At 32.8% G+C, this 23,868-nt stretch overlaps 3 protein-coding genes and 1 long non-coding RNA gene across 12 annotated transcripts; 1 reads left to right on the forward strand and 3 right to left on the reverse strand.

Annotated features, from left to right (window-relative positions):
• Window positions 1-5,714: 5,714 nt before the first annotated feature.
• Window positions 5,715-6,745, reverse strand: LOC116352615 (profilin). The gene is made up of 2 exons (XM_031785341.1): window positions 6,575-6,745; window positions 5,715-6,399 (listed from the first exon to the last, which is right to left on the reverse strand). Exon 2 carries the CDS (start codon window positions 6,369-6,371, stop codon window positions 5,991-5,993), a length of 381 nt encoding a protein of 126 aa, XP_031641201.1. The 5' UTR covers window positions 6,372-6,399; window positions 6,575-6,745; the 3' UTR covers window positions 5,715-5,990.
• Window positions 6,746-8,035: 1,290 nt separating this feature from the next.
• On the reverse strand, window positions 8,036-19,432 carry LOC116351516 (H(+)/Cl(-) exchange transporter 5). Of its 8 annotated transcripts, none has more exons than XM_031783646.1 (16): window positions 19,065-19,326; window positions 17,697-18,173; window positions 15,532-15,727; window positions 11,468-11,497; window positions 11,239-11,375; window positions 10,952-11,155; window positions 10,556-10,865; window positions 10,133-10,455; window positions 9,855-10,069; window positions 9,557-9,765; window positions 9,349-9,489; window positions 9,172-9,281; window positions 9,008-9,105; window positions 8,779-8,942; window positions 8,500-8,713; window positions 8,036-8,438 (listed from the first exon to the last, which is right to left on the reverse strand). In XM_031783646.1, exons 2-16 carry the CDS (start codon window positions 17,835-17,837, stop codon window positions 8,348-8,350), a joined length of 2,583 nt encoding a protein of 860 aa, XP_031639506.1. In that variant the 5' UTR covers window positions 17,838-18,173; window positions 19,065-19,326; the 3' UTR covers window positions 8,036-8,347. The 8 variants fall into 8 exon arrangements, with proteins under 8 accessions (XP_031639506.1, XP_031639498.1, XP_031639524.1 ...); XM_031783638.1 differs by having other exon boundaries at window positions 19,061-19,326; XM_031783664.1 differs by lacking the exon at window positions 17,697-18,173 and adding an exon at window positions 15,929-16,152 and having other exon boundaries at window positions 19,065-19,324.
• LOC116351566 lies at window positions 13,543-16,549 on the forward strand. 2 transcript variants are annotated; one of them, XR_004202166.1, is made up of 3 exons: window positions 13,543-13,704; window positions 14,912-15,058; window positions 15,438-16,549. It is a non-coding gene; the product is annotated as an uncharacterized LOC116351566 (long non-coding RNA). The 2 variants fall into 2 exon arrangements; XR_004202167.1 differs by lacking the exon at window positions 13,543-13,704 and adding an exon at window positions 14,542-14,834.
• A 2,568-nt stretch (window positions 19,433-22,000) lies between the features above and the next one.
• Window positions 22,001-23,837, reverse strand: LOC116352584 (40S ribosomal protein S9). The gene is made up of 4 exons (XM_031785292.1): window positions 23,740-23,837; window positions 23,193-23,431; window positions 22,748-22,934; window positions 22,001-22,289 (listed from the first exon to the last, which is right to left on the reverse strand). Exons 2-4 carry the CDS (start codon window positions 23,413-23,415, stop codon window positions 22,112-22,114), a joined length of 588 nt encoding a protein of 195 aa, XP_031641152.1. The 5' UTR covers window positions 23,416-23,431; window positions 23,740-23,837; the 3' UTR covers window positions 22,001-22,111.
• Between the last annotated feature and the right edge of the window lie 31 nt (window positions 23,838-23,868).

Consider the following 23,868-nt stretch of genomic DNA (forward strand, 5'->3'; position numbering starts at 1 on the left):
AATATTATGCGATATGAACGGAACGTGTCCATGGACATAATTCAATTCACATCATTTTGCAATAATGTAGCCTGTCAAATCATAAATGTGATTTCGCCAATTTGAATACACATTACAATCGGCTTTAAATCCAAGTGTTTTGCTTTAGGTTTTGCTTTTACGTTGCCAAAATGTTAAACCAAAGTTCTAGGCCTATAGAATTGATTGAGGTTTTTGATTGGCATCTAACTAAGAGAGAGAGAAAGAGACATGAATAAGCTGCATGTGCCTATGTGGAATTGTGGATGTACATAAAATCTTGACTCCTAATTGATTTCTATTAACCTATGTAAATAAAGTGTCGGTTACGAGGGCTCCTCTATGTATCGTTAATTCGATCAAGCTCACATTCAGTTGAGCTCATGGTATTCCATTGTTTTAAGCATACCATATATTTTGTCGTAGTGTTCTTTCTCTTATTTCATTTGAATATTGTCGCATCGCCGTAAAAGGTAAGTCAGAATCAATAAACATAAAAGAAGAATGACTTGAACACAAAATTGGCCCCTCAAAATGTTCACTGCAAGAACACACCGGTGAACAAAGCGAGAGAAGAAGCCAAAAAAAACACACACAGCAGAGCTCTCTCTATACTTGAATACAAATAATTTATGTAATCGGCAAACAAAGCTTTGAATCTTTGAAGATAGAATGGAAAGAAGAAACAAATGTGATACGAGCAAATTCGATGTGTTCTATTGTGTATGTATAAAATGAGAAAGTGAATGTATCAGTTCAGGATGTGTGCGCGAAATATCTGTTCTTTTTTTTAAAATGCCTTCACCGTTCGCTGGATGCTTTGAAAATCTAATTTTTGCATAGTGTATTTCAATGCCAGTTAATTACATTGTTCTAAACATGCATTCAGTCTCGCGATGCCGCAGCAAACAACAAAGAAATATACACATGTCTACCTTACTCTCTCAATGACTTTCAATCGTCATCTCGCTTCAAACATTCGATGGATTTTATGCAGTAAACTCTCAACATTGCGCACCAACGATATATGCTCACCAACTTCACTCGCTCGCTCGCTCGCTCACTCGCTTTACCATAGAAACGAATTACCGATATCTTTTTGTCCATATAAACATACAATGCGCATTCAAACAACATTTGTAGCCGGTATTTTGATGCGGCAGCAGCTGTATAAACCTCAACAAAGTTGCTTGAAATTGAGATAAAAAAAACAGCAAACTCTCTTTCTCTTTCCCCACATTCGACACTCTCGCGCCACTTTATCGATTTGAATGTACAGATGAAATATGTGTTCAGCACTTTTTTCATCTCATTTTGGTTGTTCTTTTTAGTTTCCTTCTTCTTGTTTTTCTTTTATTCATTTCAGATAATTCCTCTAACGTTACTTATATATTTCTTATTTTTACAACAACAACAAAAAAAATGTTTATTGTTAAGTCGTTTGTTCACGACAAATGTAGAAAATAATCAGAACGGACCAAGTATGTGTGTATTTTGAATTTAAAAAAAAATGTTGTAATCGAGCAACTCAAGCAAAATTTCAGCGAGAAAATATGTTTTATTTGTTCTTTCATTGCAATGAGATAACGTCTGTTATGATTATATTTCATATCGTTAAAATATTTATAAATAACAAGTGATGCACATTCACACATGCTCATAAGCATCAGCAGTCCAATGAATAAAATTTTTGTTATATATATTTTTTGTCATAGAATTTGTTTGATTTCAGTTCAAATGAGACTACGGAGACGATTGAGAAAGAGAAGAGAATAAATCAAATTAAAAATGAGCGCACGACCGAGCGACACATAATCGAATTCTCAATATGCATGGGAATATTTTCTTGCTCAATCACATTCTCACCTTCAACACATATTCTCAGTCAGTCAAAACAGATCACATCATTCAAATGATCTGTAATGGCCAGTCATCAACGCATATCGACTCATTTTAGATGAATTAAACCGCTTTCTGTGTTCGACGTGTAAAAATCGACAAAATCAACAGCAACAACAACAAAACAGTCACGCAGAAACGATAGAAAGAAGAAAAAACGCGTTTGTAGAATTAGAATGACATCGGGAAACTTCTTTCAGTTCTAAGAAAGAATCTTGAAATTTGTTACGACTGTGTGTGTGCGTGTATACGTGAATTTGAGCGAGCCAATAATCGCACAACAGAGATAGAGAGTTTGTAAGAGAATAGACTTTGCTCTGCGTATGAATATATAGTATTCACGGTCCTTTTGTATGAAAACAGAAAAAAGCGAAACAACCGAATGTTGAACAACACATATAATACAATGGGTCTATGTCATATTCCTATTGCTTGTGTATTGATCGATAAACATTTTCCATGTGGTGAATGAAACGCGTTCTCTCCACCAAATGCAAGAACAGTACCACTGCACTGCTAGCATCGTTTTCTTTTTTTTCGTTGAACAACCGGGCAACAACAAGTACAACGAAAGTGGCATTGGAACAATAAAGAGGCTCTTGCTCGCAATTGCGAACAGCGCCTAGAGTATGTCAGCGACGTCGCCCGAATTGATCCGAGCGAGGCCGGATTTTCATGACAAAAAGAAAAAATTGCCGGGATTTTTAAGAATTTGATACTTTCACCTTTTCACAAACTTTTTTTACTGTTAGAATTTTTAATTGAAATAAAACAAACAACCATTCGATTTTCGGCTTAGTTAAACCTCCAAGAATTTCACCTCCTAAATTTCGCACGCTTTTGAGCAAAAATCTCTCGGATTCGTCCGGTCCGGATTACTCTGAAAAAAATCTAACAGGTTTAGCCTAGAGTGACAGAAACAGAAAGCTAGGAAATAGAATTAAAAAATGATGGCATTGCCTCGATTTAAAAAAAGAGAGATTTCTACACGAATGCGATCGATCGTCCATCATTGTTGTGTACTTCGAATGGTCAAAATAGAGAAACAAGAAAGCAAACAATTGTGGTTTTAATTGCAGTTAAAAGCGTATAACACTTGGCTTTGCTACAAAATCACACATCATATCGTCCAACATCACATTCACAGTTCACTGTTGCAGTTGTCGTCGAAAGAAAACGAGCGAGAGAGAGAGAGAGTTGCAGAACGAAAGCAAGAAAATCAATTGATTACCGGTTACATGAACTTTAATTGACCGAGAATTTGAAATTGTCATAGAGAAAATTCGATTGAGTGGCATGGCTGAGTGAATGTTTTTGGTTGTCAGTTGGGAAAATTGAAAATTTTCGTATTTTATTTGCGAGAAAAAAAAAATGATTTTTTCTATGACATTTTTTTTGCGGTGTGTCTATGATTTTTTTTAGTTGTTGTTGCCAAAATTACAAACAATGTCAAGGCCACACCCATTCAGCAACAGCTGCATGATATCAGGCATTCATTTTTGAGTGAGTATTGTCGAGTGGCATAAGACCCAAGAATCGATTTGCCGGTTTTCAAGCTTGAGCATACTGAATAGTGAGTACTTTTCTGTACACCGTTCTTTTTGTTGTTGTTGTTCACTTTTTTGCTTCTTTAGCAATACATTTGTCTAGTTGTCGTTGTCGTCGTTATTGCTGCTGCTGCGCTCCATATGTATTTTGCAACGTGTTTTGGTCTCTTCGCTCACTCACTCATTTCTTTGTTGCTCATGCATGTGTATGCACATGTACGTTAAATGTACGTATATGACGGGCGCAATAAGAGAAAGAGAAGAAATACAGGATTCGTGTTATACATTTTTTCGTTGTTCATTGAAATCGTTGCCAACGAATTAATTCGTATGATATGAGCCGTAAATATTTATCACATTCACATCAAGATATCACACTTTAAGCAACAACGATCATACCAAATGAAAGAATATAAAAAGTGAGTGCCGTCTTGCACATACCACAGAAACCGAAAATGAAAGACATAAAAATTGAATAAGTTTATTTCAAAACTAAAATGGAATTATGCCAAAATATTGGATATATTGCCGTCATCAGGCAGGAAGGAGATCAAGGGAAGACACAACAAACAGCCTCTGTCATCGAATGAAACAAACATACGAGAGAGAAAAAAAGGCAACAACAACAACAACATATTCACAGCATATCTTTCAAAGATTTCAGTGATTGAAAGAGTTGCCTTCTGAATCAGAGGAAAATTCTGTTCAATATATTTATTCCCGATGCGAAAGCATATGTGAATACGACTGTCTGAGTGTGTGCCTGTGTAATAAAACACGAAAGCGTCGCGTAGTTTTGTTGATTTTTTTTTCTAAATGACATGTTAATCACAAAATGAGGACGAAAATTTCAAATGATCACATATTTATAAAAAAAGCATGAACAAACTCGCTGCTGACGAGAGAGAAGAGAAAAATAACAAAATCGGCACGAAAACAAAAACAAACTGACGACCACGGCAAACGAAGGAAAAAAAATAACAAATTTCAAATGTTTAACAAAGTAGCAAAATGCTAATAAGCATTCAAAATCGAAAATCATATATTTGTAATTCATTTTCGGTGCTATATGCTATGAATCATTGCACATTTATGTGTGAGTGTGTGTTTGGTTTTCTGGTTTTTTGACAACAAAAAAATTCATGTGAATTAGATGTAAAACGGTTGATCGAAATATTCAACGATGATGATATACATACGATTTATCGTTTCATTTGTTCATACATTCATTCGACTTCTTCTTTGTTTTACTCTTCTTATTCACTTTTTTCCTATGAATTTTTCTTGCCGATTCTTTCGCCTCATCATAATTTTTTTTTTTTCTCTCACTTTTCTATAATATATTTTATACCTATCTGTATATATTTTTAAAAATATCTACGAATAACCTCAAACAGCAACAAATTCCCAATGATAGGAGCGCGCACACACACACACACATTTGGCGCATATATATATATTGCATACACATTCCGAATTGAATGGAGAGTGAGACGACGAATGAGTCATATTTTTGTCGCTTTGTACAAGCTGTGTGTATGGTGTGTGGTGTGTGTTTTTGCTTTCTATGGTGCCGCGCGCGTACTTTACGTATAGTTGAGCCTTGTATTTATGTGCAATATGTGCTCTTCATTTTTTGAATAGTATTTCGTCGACTTTTTTTGGCTGTTGCTCTCATTCAAATAGTTTTCGACGCCAAAAATCGCTTACGTTTCCAAAACCAATATTCACTGAGACCGTTATGAGATCAAAAATGCTGGTGTACCAGTACATTTGAATTATTTTTTCCCTTTTGTTTGATTGTTTGACTTTTTCTTTCATTCAATCTCACTTGACTTCTGTTCATTTCTTATGATGTATGTAACCGTCTTTCGAACAGAAATTGCCACACAAAATCTGGAATGAGAACGGGGGACCACTGTGATGTCCAATCAAAATATTCAAATTTAAACACTGCAGTCATTTTAGCTTTTTTTCATCTTATTTTTTTTTTATTATGATCTTTATGAAATATTAAAGTTACAAAAAAATTATACATGTTTTTTTTTTTCATTCTTTCATTATTTTCATTATTCGCAAAGAAAAAAATAATTTTGAAACGAAAAACTCTATTTTGTTGTTTTGTATAAAATGAAAAAAGTTGTATGAAATACGCTTTCTTGCTACTGTCGTATGTATGTTTGCGGTTGTTGATTTTGCAGTTGTAGAGTGTAGTTTGTAAAAATTAAAAACCTGATCTTTATTCTTATAATCTTATGTGTTTTCGATATCATTACTTTTTTTTAATTAATTATTAGTTTTTATTTTTTTATTATTTTTTTTTTTGTTTCAATCTGGCTTATTTTGAGTTTAATTCTTACCATGATGTTGTTTTTTTTTCTTTTTTATTCTTTCAATTTTATTTATTTCTCTGTATTCAGTTGTTGTTGTTGCTTTTTTTCGCATTAATGGTGTGTATGTATGTTTATTGTTGTTGCTTCTGCTGCTGGTGGTGATGCTGGTGCTACCGCGCTGCAGTTGGCTTGCTTAGTATCCACACGTAATTAGATAATCACCCAATTTTTCGACGATTGAGGCGGCCTGTTGTGGCTGAACTGGATCTTCATAGATGGAAACTATGACCGCTTGAGCAGTTTTCATGCAATGAACACCATTTCGGCCGAGCTTTGCTCGAATGACACGATCCGTTCCTGACAAGTAAATGTATCGCTGACCGGCTAATGTAACACCGCCATTTGCAAGTATGTCTGGTTTGTCAAAGCCTTGAAGTAATTTGGCAATTTCTTCTTTGGTTACTTCAAAGTTTTCCGATTTTGCCCAGATACCACCGTCATGTCCAGCAATTGCTGCTTTCGACACGCATTTGGAAGCCAAAAGTTGGTTGTCAACGTAATCTTGCCAGCTCATATTTGTTGTTGTCGAGGTTTTAAACTTTCTGTTCGAACGAAATATCCGTGTGAGGGAAAAAATTGGAAATTTATTAGTTGAACGATTATGAAAATTGGTCGTCGAATGGATGTATCAATTTTTTTTTCTTTGTGTCTTTCAACGAAAAAAAAAATTTCAATCAATTCAATTCATTCAAAGTTACTGTTCACTCTTTAACGCACCTTCAGTCACTAACAAAACTAATTTATTTTGTATTTCGGTTTTTCTTTTTGGAAAAATATATGAAAACTGCTAAAAATAACTATTCGAAATAAATTTGATTCGTCACTCTCAGGCTATTTCAGTATACGCCTTTTTGTTATAGCTGCTGAGAAGAATGAATTCAATATATATAGTAATGGCGCATGGATATTAGAGAGAGAGACAAATGGTTTTTTTTTTTTGGTAATGTGTGCGTGTATGCGTGTATGTGTTCATGTTCATTTGCCTGCTGTATGCGTCGTTTATGTGGTGGTATATGTGTATCGTATATCTGTACTAAAAATTTCCATTATCGACTGTTATCGACATTTCACAACAACGGGCAATACACACTTGCCGGCTTTTGATCGTTTCTGTGTAAACAGAACACAAATCGTAAATTAAATTTAATGTATTTTCAGAAAATACTTTCGAAACAGTTTATTCATTCATCATTTTTAAAGATTGAATTCATTTTTTAAATTCAACCTTTCATTTTTACCATTTTATGCACGAATTTAGCGTCTCGATTGTAACATGTTTCATTTTGATTGGTATTGTGAACGCAGCGTAATCATAATGCATTGTCAACATTGCGCAGCTGCCATTGTGCACTCAAGACATTCTAAATATTAGTAAATATTTATTAGTACAGTTTCAATAATGTTAACGTTTCGATACAAATGCAATTCAATGAAACAAGTTTATTTACTCAAATAAAATAAAAATCGGATAACAAAATTTTATTTTAGCTGAAATAAAATAATCAATAAATTTTTTATTTGCTAAAAATGAAAAAATTTCTTGTGCTCAATGGCAAACGGCAAATGTTGTCACTCCAGGTGTCGCTGTATTGATACTTTTTAGAACTTGTCCCGTTCCAAATACAAATCAAATTCACTTTTTCGCTTAAAATATTTCGATGCATTTTAACGTTTTTTTATCATTGGTTTAATATCGGGATCATTTTCATTTCCTGTCCACAAGGGAATCCAAAATTAAAAGTTAGTTTTACTTGCTCAAAAACCTTGGTTTAAAATATAACTTGAACTTGACTGGTGTTTAAAAAGAAAGGCAGGTAGAGGGAAAAAATAAACGCAGTCAAAATCAAGTAATGATTCTGATGGAATACACTATTTAAACAATTCATAAACAATGAATTTCAAATCAGCACAAAATTGCCTTCAAAATATCAATTCTTTTCCTACAACATGTTGTACTTCGACAAAAATACTGGTTTTGTTAGGTATGAACATGATTTGGGATTTACGTGCTCCAGGCATAATTATGACTGAATAAATAAAAAAATGACGGTGTAGGTTTTTTGAAAATCAAAATATGCCAGTTAATGAAAACACAAATACAAATTTGGATTCATTTCGAGCGGCAAACCGCAAATTACCCTTTATATTTTATTGATCAGAGAAAGGAAGATTCGAGTATAAAAACGTCATTTTCAGCTCCCATTATGTCTTTACAATTTCTCTTTATTTAATAAAATAATTGTTTGAATTTAAAAACAAAATTATACAATTTTTAAATTAATTCATTTAAATTACATGAGTGTGTTCAAATACATATCTGTTTTTTTTACATGCAATAATAGCTTACCTAATTTAACTAAAGTTATACATATACTCGTCGTCGTTCTTTCATCTTTTGACAATCAATTGCAATTTCACAAAATTCACACACAGTATCAGTTTTATACACGCATATACACACATCTTTGTCATCACTGTTTGTTTTTCCTTTTAATTGAATAACACCGTATTTGGATCCTCATTGTCCATTTGCTTAACGTGTCGTAGTACATCCTTCTTTGTTATGACACCGAGTAATCGTCTAAAAATCGTGAGATAAAATATAAATAAATAAATTTAACACTTTATTATTGACTGCATACCCGTTGTGTGTGACCAATGTTTGGCGTAAACCTAATTTTCTGAACATATCTACAACAGTTTCCATGGGTGTTTGATCGGTCACTGTGATTGGTGCCATATCTAGGATTTTCTTCAAGTTCAATGGTGGTGGACCGAGATTTTGTACGGGTGCCATTGATGTAAACAAAACGATCGATTGGCCCGTGATTCCATCGATAAAACGTTTTGCATTCGCTGTGGACAGAAAAAAGAACATTTATTTGAATCTCATGCTGATTAAATTGTTTATCGTTTCTTACCGATTGCCAAATTGAGATCTCGTCTTAAAACAAATCCCACTAAATATTGGCTCTCTTTTGACACAACAACTGGATACCCATTATGTTCAGTTTCCTTTAGTAGATTTACGATATCATCGACCGTCATTGAATCTTGCGTAATCACTGACAATGTCTCATTTCGCCTGTGTAAAAAACAATCATTGTTTTGAAACGCAATTGAATAGAAAATAATAAATTGAATACATACTTTGGTTGCATAACATCAGCCGCAAGTGTGGTGTGAGCAAATTCTTCTTTACCCAAAAATGGATAACCGTTCAAAGCAATATGTGCATCATATATACCCTGAAAATGATGAAATAATCGTTATTCGTTTTGAATTTAATTTGCAACAAGAATGTTTGTATTTACCTCACGCCCAAGAGCATCGCCAACCCATTTTGATGCCATTGCAGCTGCCATCAATGGTACGATATAGTTCACGCCTCCAGTTAATTCAAACATGATGACAATCAGCGAAACTAGAAATAGAAATGCACTTTGCTCAGTATACTCTGTCAGGCAAATGAAATTGATGAATGAAATTACTTGTCATTCGAGTGACACCGCCAAGGACAGCGGCCGCTCCAACCATCGCATACAGGCCAGGTGTTATACAATCATCTCCGGTTGAACATTCACCGGAGAATATCCAAATCTTTGAATAGTTATACGCCAATTGCTCCATTCCTATGCAATCGAAAATGAATTCATTTTAGTCATCGAGCATGAAAAAGGGAAAATTATTTATTATTACCAATGCCAACAATTCTACCGATGATAGCACCAAGCGTAAGCGAGGGAATGAAAAGACCACAAGGAACTTTCATGCCAAATGTGAATACTGTCAATACAAGATAGACAATAAAGGCTAAAATTAGAAGCCAAATTGCTTTATATACACCGGGTCCGGCTGCGGCAATTTCAATAGCCGAATTTACATCGGTGAAATTTCGATTATAATCACTGAAATCGAACAAAAACAAAAAACCTTAGAATTCGCGCATTTCATTTGAAAGAATCTGATATTTTAAATTATAAATTATGTGACTCACCACAGAGGATCGCTGTTTGAAATGCCACATTGGCTGAATAGCAGTAAAATCAATTGTGGCATATTGATTCGTGTATATGGATTTGGATATGAAATGATTGCGGTAATGAGTGTGATGACAACAACTTCAGTGACTGGATATTGGCCAAGTCTGCTTGATTTACGATAACGGCACCAGTACAAATTTGCTCTTATGAAAATTGATCCAACGACACCCTATTTTATCGAATAAACAAAAATGAAATATTGATTGTCATTTTGACGGGTAATCACACTTACGCCCATGATGCCAAGTGCCACAAACGGCACCAATTCGAAAAAGATCCACGGTTTATGATATTCAACAAAGAATAAGACGGTGTGCTCATTACCAAATGGATTGATTGATCGTAAAACGAAAGCGGCAATAAGCGCACAAAAGAATGATCTCCATAATGTTTTCATTGGGAAATAATAGGAAACTTCTTCCAAACTAAACAAAACACCACCGATTGGTGCGCCAAAAGCGACTGATACACCGGCGGCAGCAGCGGCTGATAAAATTTCACGTTTTTTTGCTTCATTACGTCCATATTTCGGAAATAGATATGATAAAATATTGCCTGTATGCATGAAAAAAAAAATCGAAAGAAAATCAATTAATATTTTGCATTAAAATGATGTTTGATATTTTTCCAAATAGAGCCAATTCAAAATGCATACCAATACAACTAGCGATATGAACCATTGGGCCTTCTTTTCCCAAACATAAACCAGCCGATACTGATAACATCAGACCGACCGACTTAATGATTAACGTCCACTTTCCTAAGTAACTTCGAATAATGAAGCCGGATAGAATTGTTTTAATTTCAGGTATACCCGAACCGCATGCATATGGTGCAAACATTCGTACGAGTGACGCACTTAAAAACGCAAAGAATAACGCCCACATTGTATAGAAAATATATGAAATTATATAAGCACCTACTCCCTCCCGTGAGCTTCCCATCACTTCAGACCATGTGTACCACTGCGCGAAATAGAAAAAAAAACAAATTGAATCGTAAATTAATCGTCATAACAATTGATTTAAGATTAGAATAAAAAGTGATGTACCTGTGAGCAATTTCCACTGTCGAATGTTGTTTCGTTTGATGACCAACAACATTGTTCGCGATTTAACCAAAATGCTTGCGGACAAATACCTAATTTTAAATCTGTCATCCAACTTGCGCCAATGTCAATTATACCAGCTACACAGCCTGAAAATATACCAACGAGAAGTACACACACCCATCCCGACCATGCATCATGTGCACCCTGAAAATCAACACACAATAAATCACATTTAAAGACACGCTTGCATTTCATTTAACAGAATGGAATGTTGCAAAATAACTCACCTTCAAAAAATCCCATACAGAATCTTGAATCTTTTTTACTATGTATCGATGTCGCATACGATCGCGTGCTATATCACGCTGCCAATCGATTGTGTGAAAATCTTCATATTGCCCAATCCCTGGAATATCATCACCATCTACATTTTCAAATAAAAAACCAATTCAATTAATCACAGTTCGAAGAAGCGAATTATTAACTGAAATGATTGAGAATATTTTATTCGCTCACCTCCACTACTGCCATAAAATAATATGCTACCTGAAAAATTGAGGAAAAAGATGTCGCATTTAGTTGAGATTTTAAATTAATTGGAATTTTTCAAAAATATATATTTCGGTGTAAAAGTGTGATGAATATGGCTGATTATTTGGTCTGATCACCGATTTATTTGAATTAACTGATCAACAGAAACCAGAAAGATAAGAATTCTTATCTGAATGCCCTATGCTGCACGAGGAGTTAAAGAAAATAATAAAATAAAATATTTGGTCTCATTTTCTAGATGTTTCCTAAATTTTCAAGTAACAGCACTTTTTCATTACCATAAGCAAATTATGTATAATAGTAGCGTACATCAAATGCAAGCTTGCTACTACTAGTATTGCTGATGGTTACAAAATTTACATTTTGTCCGAGCAACAAATGTAGTATCGCAGTGGCATTAGGGCTCATGTAACTAAACGGAATTGACATTCAATGTTATAAAAGACAGTTTCAAATTCAATAAACAGCTAATAAATAATATATGACATAAAGTAAGTATAAAACCTCGGAAGCGAAGCGAACTCTTTACAACACTAAATGTTTATACATAAAATGAAATAATTGAAAGAGTCAGTACTGAATGCATTCAACGGATGCAAAGAGGAAGTAAAAACAAAGCAACACCAATCATATTAATGACATAGAACCAACATGGTTCAAGCACGAAACTTTATACATTCACGACGCTTATTTTCTCCATCAAAAAGAACACTGCCGTTAATTGTTTTAGATAGAAATGCAGTTATCACCGCATTTGAAGCGATATTAGTCACTTGTTGATAGTCTATATTATTATTATTTTTAAATGATTCACATTAGTTTTACGTTTATGCTACGTGCCATTTCAATAAATTTCAATGCGATCAACGATGTGCCCAATGACATACGTTATGACTACGATTACTTGAAAAAGTGTTACCATAAAAATTGTTCTCTCACATACTTAATGATTCCACAGATGTTCTTCTGGGATTGGCTAACTTCCTCACGGCATTTACAACATCCATTTAAATGGATTTTAGTCATCTAGGCGTATTGTGTAAATTTTACACTATCACAGTTATAATACGGAATTTGTCAATTACACATGAATTTTTTGAACGAATCAATGTTATCACAAATAAAGAGACCTCAAATGTTAATTTTTTTACTACTTCTGTCTCCTGCACACAATCATATACTATCACAAAAATGATTTGTCACTTTTTCGGTCTCAACAAAAAAAAAATGTGGTTTTTTTGACTAGTCAATATATTTGCTGTTTTACGTACACAAACAAACACATAATTCTGCTGAATCAGAAAAAAATTCGAAATTGTTTTAAATTAAAAGTTTCATAATAAAAATAAAATCATTTACACAATAATTGGGTTCAATAACGACGACGACAAAGACGCAATTAAAATGAAATTTATTCAAAATTCTAATTTGAATGTTGTCTCCACTCGGCGCTTATCAACTACGAAATATATTGCGTGTGTCAAAAATGACTTAACAATATTTCCAGCTAAATTGATGAGATAAAACGCATCAAACTATACAGGAAACCAACAACCCAAACTTTGAGAAACACGACAAATTTAACTGTTAATGATTATAACAGCGCGTATCGTACAAACACACCGATTTCTTTTATCTGCTTTTGTTTTTCACTAGTTTCAAATGTATACACACTTTGGTGGTTTTTCATCGCATTTGATGTTGGTGGTGTGCTTTTTTTCATTTTGCGTCTGTGTTCGAATCATTCTTTTTTGACAAAAATAAAAAGTACAACAATTTAATCCGTAAGCATATCAATGGGGCAATTAATTTTGAAAACACGAACGTCAAAGATCGAACGAATTTTTTGTAAAACATTTTATGGCCGATAAATGTTTACCACAAATGCCTAAGTATTTGTGTAGAACATTAGATTTATTGGTTTCTATGTAATTGTGAGACAAAAAAAGAAGAGAAACGACTAGCACTGGAGAGTAACATCTATCTCGTTAATGCCAGTTCCCTCTCACTCTTTCTCTCTTTCTTCGTTCATTCGAGAGCATCATTACACTCAATAATTCAGCATGCAAAGTGATTTCTTGTGTGCGAATAGCAACAATGAATAAATCATCATTCGTTCGTCATGAAATTATATTGCATTGAATTTTTACATACATTTAATAGAAACAGTGTTATCATTTACTCTTGAATTGTATCTAGTGGTATGTGTGCATTTGTTTTTTTCATATGTCTCGATTTGAATGTGCAAAAAGAGGCGTTGGATCAACCGATTTTATTGTCAAATATTTAGTAGCATTATAGTCATAACATAATACATGTATTGTTTTAATTCACTCTTTTTGACCGATATCATAGTCCGTGCACATTTTCAATTTTGAAAAGCATCAATTTGCAGCTCAATAAACTAAAAACAATTGAAATTTTGAAAATTATTATATGCACAAAACAAATCGACGCTTGTTTGACTCAACCAAAGGTTGTTAAAAATGTTCTGTGCTGAAAAACAAACAAATGGGAATTTCCCAATCAATCATTTTGAATGTCTCAACGTCTTGAATGGTCAACAATAGTTAAAACGTTTTGTTTGAACAAAATTGAACGGAAGAAACACTTTGCACCACAAAATTACTTTGAAAAATTGATTGACTTTGAACGTGCTTTTGACTTGGCTACAAATTCCACACTCTTTCTTTTCACTTGACTCAAAATATATCTGATTTGAATTCGGATGTGCTCTTTTTTCTCAAGTCTCAACGTTATTGACGTTGGATTAATCAGGTGTGTATTATTTCGATAAACAACGGCCAGAGTAAAACAAAAATACACACGAAACTCACAATTAAACATTCAACGCGTCATAATTAAAACATTCTTTGCATGAATAAAATATAAGTCGGAATCAATGTTTGCATTTAAAAGAATAATAATACAAAATCCCATTATTCATTAAAATTCACATGAACAATTAACGTTTAATAAATAAATTTATCTTTATTGTATATACAACGATTACTGAAATTATCTCGTTGTTTCCACCACTCCAATCTACATGTTCAGATGACTATGCATGCTGTTTAAATGACATTAATTTTATCAACTTTTCGATATTGTGCACAAATATATGCACGGATTTTAATTTTTGTTTAAACATTCAGAAACAAGTCAAATCAGCACGTCGAATACAGTATCACACATCATTTTGTTGGAGAACACAAACTTTGACTAAATGATTATAACTGTTCACTATAATGTTTCATTTATTCGGGCTAAATATGTCGATCTTCTCTAGTGACAAGGTCGTGACGTTAGTTTCACAAAATTAGTGATGATGGTGCTGTGCAATTATTCTGTTTTTAAAAAAATTTGTTTTTTTTTTCTTATCAACCGGAATTTATTCTCAATTCACAGCACAAACGGGAAACCGGTATATTTGTATTGATGTCCACGAATGTCAAGTGTTATTTCCCATTTGTGTGGCACATCGATCGTCGCCTCAAATATACTGATCATAATGTAGAAATGACTACGGTTCGTAAGGTGTCGTTGCTTTAGTTGGTAAGTAACTTTTGTGCCTACTTAATTACTCATTGAAGTGCCATATCATTTAAAACATAACTGTCATGCTGTCGAATGGAGTACAGCATTGATTTTGTATAAATAATAAATGTTGTCGATAGATTTGCGGATAGAATTCTATGAAGCACGTCATTCAAATTCGTGGAATAAGCTATCGATTTGTGTATAGAATCCAGCTTTTCATGTTTATTTCATAAAATTTTCTTAACAATTGTAATATGAACTGTACTAACTCAGTATCCGTTTCGATGAATATACTATCAAATTGCATTATTATCATTTCTCTTCATCGTAGTGCACTATATATATAATTTAACCAATACGATAAAAATGAACTGCAAAATTGTTTCTGTTTCAGAAAAAAGTCTCGGAATTGAGTCCCATTGTCGATGAGTTGTTCATGGTAATTAAAAAGAAAAGATGTGCGACAGAGAATCGATAGAATAGTTTACCTTCGGCATCGTTAAGTTCCCGGTCACGTGTGTATGAGCTACTATGATGTATCGGTGAATTATCTTGTCGTTCATAATTTGTTCCCATTGCTGACGAATAGTTTTGATTACGTGGCGTGATATCGATCATGTCATCATCCACGGACGGTATTGATAATGATGTTGTATTTTGAAGTTTGCGATTCCCGTTTAATGCCTAAACATATGACCACAACATAGAATAAAAAATATCAACAAAAAGAGAAATTTAATCATAAGTTGTAAAATGATTTATTCAATACAATTGTTATTTATAAAATAAAATTTAAAAAAAAATCTAGGTGAATGACGTGAACGCAAACGAAAAAAAAAGAATAAGAAAAAATTAGATGAACTGTGTGGTCGAATGTGTTCTTACCATTTTTTGTACTATACTTATTTTAAAACTTCATTCAAGCATTTTAAATATCCAAAATGATTCGACACCCAAATATCCAAAATGAGTGATGGCGATGTGATTTATCTTATTTTGTTTACATCAACAGTCTTTGAGCAAATTCACTTGTTCAGACAAAATACATAATAAAATCGTTCAGTTTGCACCACAGCAATTTGTAATACACAATGTGAACCAAAAGAATTCTGTAAATCGAAAAAAATTATGATTGCGATTCATACCGATTCACCGTGGTGCCGGCGTGTTTTTATTTCGGTAATACATATACAATCAAAATACATAGATATAAAGAGGGAGTTATATGGTTTGGTGCGTTCACATTTAAATAAACCAAAAAAAGAGAGAAAAGAAAGCGGAATACTACTGTTAGTCACATGACAACCGCCGAATGTGTGCACAAAAAGAAGAGGCGAATGAAAAAAAAAAAACAATGAACCAAAGTTGCACGTGAACAAAAAATACCTATATATATGTGAAGTGGGGAACTTGTGCAACCATATGGAAATATGCGTCAACAATATGATCAATGTACATATATAAAACAGAAAAACCAAAAGAACTACTAATATAGCTAAAGAAGTGCAATTGGTAATATGGCATATGATGAATGAAAATTGCGCAAATTAATTAATTTAATTTAATTTTCATGAATAATTCAATATTAATAGAAATTTCCATGGATATGATATGATCTTATTTTAAAATTAACATATTCAATGATTGAATATTCAAACAAAACATACAATAATCATTATTGAACATGTATCGATATAGAACTATTTCATTCTCCAAAATATTCCATTGACACACATTCTCGTAAAATACCAATTCTCATGAACATACGCACGTCATTTGAAGAGGAAAAAAAGGGAACATAAGAGATATTCTCGTGCCATAAACATGCTCTTGCGAATATTCAATGTTTTAACCGAATGTAATTGAGACACGAACTAGAATGAAACAAATGAAAGATGACACACACGCACACACACTATTAAATTGGAATCAAAACAAATGTAAATATGGAAATGAACCGGTGCTTCTAAGGCTACATCACACATAAAACAAATCAAACCGACGATAGAAAATACTCTAATTATATTGTGACTAAAAATGAAACAACAAGTGAAACAAAAGCATATGGCATCTAAATTCTTACTTTGAATCACTCAAAAGTGACTTGATTTCTTTTTTGTATTGAATTACAAAAACATTTAACACATACCAAACGATCGATTAAAAAACAGTCTTTATTTACAATCCGTCATTTTTATCAGGCAATAATAATTGAATTTTTCTGACAGTAAATCTAAGTGGCAATTTTTTGTTTTCAATGCTACAGACCAACTGCGCAAATGTTTAATCAGAAATAAATTCGTTATTATTGAGACATCAACACAATAGAATATTCGAAAGAATATAGCGTCTTACACATACATTTGAGATAATTTAGACGTATGCCTTCTTTCCGCATTCATTCACAAACAATAATTTATTATAATACATTTCGGACCAAGTGTCCAATCGAAATAGATACGAGTAAACGTGTACAAATCCGATGCTTGCATAAGCGATGTTTTTTAATGATAACTTTTAATTGACATCGACCGAATTGAAATATTTGAATAAGCGAGGATCGTCTTGTTGAATGCGTTCTCATAAATATGTGTTCTAATATGATGATGTATTAACATGATATGATGAATGAAATGAATGAGACAAACGTTACCTTCTTGCTAACTGACTGATATGTGACACCAGTACTGCTATTCCCGCTACTACTGCTTCCAATCGAATTTTTATTTGAACTGCCAACCAATGATTGCAAAGCTATTGACTTGTTAGTGCCTTTCAATGGATATTTTTCCATTTTTTATCTAAACCGGCAGCTTAGCAAATTACAAACTACACCCGCCCTCTCTATCTGTATTCGGGCCTTTATTTTAGCCAGTCTTGTGCAAGCGCAATCGGGCGATGTGAGTATTGAAATTGTCTACTTTTTGTGTTGCTGTTGTAGAAAATCGTTCATCAAAAGGAATGTCTTGGTGTCACACCGCCACAATACACATTTATACCCTTTTCTGATCTTTCTTCGTTTTCCCTGTTTGATTTAATTAATTTCATTTAAGCGCGTTGATGATGGTGATGATATGATTATGGTGATGGTTGCATTTCATAGATCAAACTTTATCGTGTGTTTTTTTTTCTACAAATTTAAAACCAAAAGAATCGTAAAACATAAAAATCAAAATATACTACATAATGGTCGACATAAACATTTAGAATTCAATACAAATTTGCCATATTATTTTCGCTTCAAGTATACAGAGCTACAAATGATATTAGTGTCATTGATTACTCTTTCGAAATTAATGAAACAAAAAAAAAACAAACACCGAGCAAATGGAATCCATACAGTACATGTGCATTGGCATTAAACTTTATTATGCTGCAATCAACAAGAAAAAACACTATTGAACTGGTTGAACACGAGACAAAAAGTATGCGTGTGCTTGAATGTATGTGTGTACAGTACGAGTTATTTGAATGAATTGATGATACATAAACATTTATTTTCGTAAATGAATGAGAGATTGAATGACACGGCACACAATTCAAAAATTCACACATGTATTCTTTTCATCAATTCAATAATGTTTTCTTATCAAATTCTATGTCTATGTTTGGTGCATCGTTTGTATTAGACTAAGAAACACAAATAATAAAATGCCAACAACAACAAAAAAAACTGCAACGTTTTACATTATTATAGTTTTCACAAACCACCTTTGTTCTTTGTTAATCATTTTTATTTACGTCAAATAATAACACTGTCGTATGTATCAACGAAAATTATAATTGATTTTTGTGTGATTACTTTCTCTTTAAAAATAAATTTGTGGCACAAACAGACACACACATATACACATGCGAACGAAAACGGAATTTAAAGCATCTGACTGACTGAATTTAATTCATCATGCATTCGCCCAATAGCACGGTTAGTTAATTAGATGATTAGATTTTTTTTTTTCTTCATTTTGAACGGCTTTTGAATGCTCAACTTGATAATCCCATTTTTCCTTCACTTACGTACGTAAAATCAACAATTTTCATTGATGAAATGCATTTGACGAATGTCGTTTGCTTGTTCGCTTTTGCTCTCTCTTTCACAATTTCTCACAATGCAGTTATAATATTTCGTTTTCTTCTTTAACAATCAATATTCGAGCGAACAATTTGAGTCGCTTGTCTCACAATTTTCACTATGATTAGATAAAAATGAAGCACTTTCAATGACAATAACAAGACATAAAAAACAAAGATACGAAGAAAAATGGTTACAATGATGGGATTTATAAGGTGCAAAGAAAAAGAAATATGTATTTACGAGAAATTGAACTCCAAAACAAAAATCAGATCAAAGATATTGTGTTTTTGACGTTTCAACTTGATGATTTGTTTTATTCCATTCATTGATAGAAGCGGCCGCCCTCTGGTGGCTGTTCAATTGAAGTATAGATGATGCATACAGAGACACCGAAGAAGACTCGTAAATATATCTAAATTTTTGATATTTTTTTCCGTTTATGACCAATTTTAAAATCAAACTGAAAATAAAATGTTTTAAGGTGTTCGATCGACTTTTTGTTTGTGTCAAATCACATGTATAAACCATATATTCAGCCGGTCAGATGTTTTATAAATGAAGAAACATCTGAAAAGTCTTATGGTTTTTCTGGTCTGAAATATTCGAATTAAACACAAGTGTCCACATATGAAAATCAAGTATACGTCTCAATTACTTTAGTCCAGTAGAGATGATGGCGAGATTGAAAATAGCAAATGCGAAGATTTATTCTTATACAATATAATTTACATTATGTGTATATCAGCATGTATCCTCTTACATCTGCAAGTGACATGTTTCAATGAGCAAATAAAATGAAACATAAAGAATGCGTAAGTTTCACATACTCTCAAGCATTTGATAGGATGTACTGCAACTGAAAGTTGACATTAGTGCGCGGCCATAGAACTTCAATTATCTTAGAACAAGGGCTGTCTTTATCAGCTTCATAACATGAAGATGTAAGGAAATACACAATGAAATGGGATAACGATAGAGTGATTCGAACTCTTCGATCACTTTTCATCGGATTGTCATGATTACGCGGTGGTTTTAAGTTTATCTAAGTAGGACAACGAATTATAACAGGTACACATCAATTTCGTTGAGATAATATTTGACCACATGCTGAGTTCAATTGACGGTAAATAGAAAAAATGCAGTCGGTTCATGTATATTTCGATATGAATGCATAATCATGTTCGTATTTAAATTGTTATTTACAAAAGAAAATACACTCGGTTCTTACGTCGATTGTTTTCTTCTGCGTCACCAGAACCAGGATTCTCTGCAAGCTTATTCAGTATAAATTGACGATGCTCAGCAAAGAAACCATTAGTTCTCGCTCGGTCTCGACAAAATCGCAAGGAAAAACGAACAAACGGAATTATTTGAAAGTTTTCTACTTTGGACGAACTTTACTTTCAAATTAAATACGCTATTTATTTTCAATTGTATTGTGTTAAATTCGATTGTGCACAATTTTTTTTTAAATCGCAAAATGGCAAAATTATCCGTATTTTCTCTTTTGATTATGTTATACGTGCATTATTGCTTTGGCCTACGCACCGACGACGAATTATACCTTGAAGACGAAGTACATTTTCATTTTATAATTAATCTTTTGAAGTTTGCATAGTATTTAATTTGAAAAAGAAATTATATTATTTTTTTACAATAAAAATTGAGAGATATTTAATTAAAAAATTTAAAAAATTAAATTAAAATATTAAAAAAAAAAATAAAGAATTAATTTGATATTTTTTTCTATTTCTTTTTTTTAAATGTCCAGTTTCCCAGTTCAATCAACAATTTCTTTTTGATGATGTCCCGTCAACCGATGCACAAAATCTGTGCATTTATTAAACATCCATATCACATGAAAGGAACTTCAATTCAAACAAGCAAACGAAATTCGGAATTAATTAATTCATTGCTGAGCATACCAAAGCAGATGAACGATGCAGGCAAATAAATTTCAACTACGAATGACAACTTAATTTTCGGATTTTGGCATACCTTCCCGCCCCAACTCTCGCTCCAGTGACTAGCAGGCTCAACATGTTTTCTCTTTCTATATATGATCTGTTCAATTTAAACATACCATGCATACTCAATGCGTAAAGGATCTGTCTAGTTTTGTGATTTTTTTAATTGTATTTATTTTTCCAGTACCAATTTTTTTAGTTTAAGCATATTACACACACATGTTTTTTTGTTAATCTGTGTTTAGTTAAGTGGAAGAGAACTTCATTCTCTGCACTATAACAAAGAAAATTATAAAACATTTTTATGATAACCTCTGTCCGAATTGTTCGTTCATGTTTTTTTAGTGTAAAAATGTAATGTGCGTTAAATAAAATTAACTGCTGTAATTATGGGATGTTTTAAATAAATGTTACCGATTGATATAACCGAACAAAAGTTATTGGGCTTTCTTTTGCTATTATTTTTTTATTTAATTTGAAATTTAATTAAAAAAATGTTTGAAAAATATATTACAGTATATTTTCACTAGAATAAGAAAACTTGTTTAATTGTTCATAAAAAAAATCTTAATAGTGCCATTAACTGAGTGTTTATCGTGGCTATTTCCCAAAAATGGTTCCGATAAAGCTGATTCCCAATGTGATCAACGCATTTTTCATAAATAACTGTGTGTGCAACTTTGAAAAAGTAACCTGATTCAATTTATATATACATTATCACATTGGTGCATAATTTTGCTGAATCATAATAAGAACTCGAAAAAAAATTGAAAAAATTGAAAAAAAAAAAATCAAGCTTCAATGTGAATTCAATATTTGAAAATTTTTCATGATTAAAAAAAATCCTGCTAAACATTAAAAAAATGACGAATTAAAAAACATGTGAGTTTTTTTTGTTTTAATAAACAATTTGAATCGATTTTGTTAATTTATTGTAAAACTGATTTTCTGAATACAACAAAAATAAATTGCTATGCAATAGCAAAGATGCAATCGAATCAAAGTTCATGTAAGGGGGCGTGTAATCTATTCTTCATCTTCTTCTTCACCGGCACCGCCACTGTTTTGTCCCTTCTTCATGTTCTTGCGCTTTACACGTCCTGGACGACCTTGACCGAATGGTGATTTGGTCGAGAAGTCAATGTGTTTTTGCGAATCCAAACGAACGATGAATGATGGGATGTTGACGACTTGTTTGCGAACGCTAAATAAATGAAGAAAAAAAAAACCAACGATCTTAATATATTTCATCAAAAATCAGCACTAAATCATTGATTGAAGAGGTCTATAGGTGAATTTTTGTTTTGATTACGTGGTACTTACTACACAACCAAATGCATCAGATGTAAAATCTGTTGCAAGTGCGCTTAAGGCGTTAAACATCGACTCGATATCGAATCAATGTTTAAGTGGCCTTCATGACATAACTGACACTGAGCCATTTTGTCTGCAGTTTGGTTGATGTTTCACATCTTATGCAAATATCTCGAACTATCAGACGTTATGTGCTTCATATGACCGTGCACATATGTGCAAATCACACGAATGTGTGATTCAATGTTGAACGGTCTCAGCACAAAAGTGGCCTAATTGATATTTCATTTTGTGTGTTGCTTCCACGTGCTTTTACATTATAAAATGCATGTTGCTTGTGATATTTACCGAATGTGTCTTTGACGGATCAATACACGGGCATGATGAATGGATTTGGCCAATCCAAGTTTGAAGACTTGGGTTTGGAGACGACGTTCCAAGAAATCTTCAATTTTCAAACCCAACACGTAATCGAGTTTCATGTGTTGTTCATCCAACACACCGATACGAACCAAACGACGCAACAAAGCGTTACCTATTATCAACAAAGAAGGAAAAAAAGAACATATTCAATTGACATTATTTGCAAAATTGTACACATAAATGGAAATGGTAAGCATATCTCAGATTATTAAACATTTAAATTATTATCACCATGGCTCGTCTGACAAGAGGTGTCATAAATGTTGAATCATCACAAAATTTAATTCACATGCATGCACATATCAAGGATCACAAAACCACAACGTTTTAACTCACAATGGAAAATTGATTTGAACATTTTTGTACATACCTTGGAACAAACGTTTCTCATCTTTCTCTTCGAGGGTCAACAATTCACGAGCAGCTTTACGGATTTTGGCCAATGTATACTTTACACGCCATACTTCACGTTTGTTTCTCAAACCATATTCACCGATGGTTTTCAATTCTTGGTCCAAACGAACCTTTTCGTATGGACGACGTGGTGTGACATAGGTCTTTGAGAAGACCGATGGAATGCGGCCGTTAACCATTTTTACTAATGTTTATCTGTAAGTGAATAAAACACAAAAATTATTAATTGGCTTAAAACACATTTGTAAATCACATGCGAGGCATATGATGTTTTTATAGGTTATATTGTTCGATATGAATGGATGAATGTAACCGGGCTTATAAAATTTATAAAAATATCTTCAAAAGATATCAAAATTACTAATAAATATATTAATAAAACGATAGAAGCATCATCCGTACAAATGACTGATATAAAATAATTGAAAAAGTTCGTCAGATGACGGAAAATAATTCGAATTAAATTTATGAATGAAATCGATGATTTGAGTATCACAACTTACCACGACGGTGTTTCGTGCGAAAAGAAAGATGTCAAATTTGTACTGCGCTGGTATCGCCTTACAATAGTCAAAATGGAAACATTCAAAGTGACTGTCAGTGAGATAGAATGCTAGTCTTGGATGCGTTCA

This window comes from Contarinia nasturtii, unplaced genomic scaffold (assembly GCF_009176525.2).
Source record: "Contarinia nasturtii isolate CC-2019 unplaced genomic scaffold, AAFC_CNas_1.1 Cnas_scaffold_187, whole genome shotgun sequence".
In the NCBI taxonomy this organism is placed as follows: Eukaryota; Metazoa; Arthropoda; class Insecta; order Diptera; family Cecidomyiidae; genus Contarinia; species Contarinia nasturtii.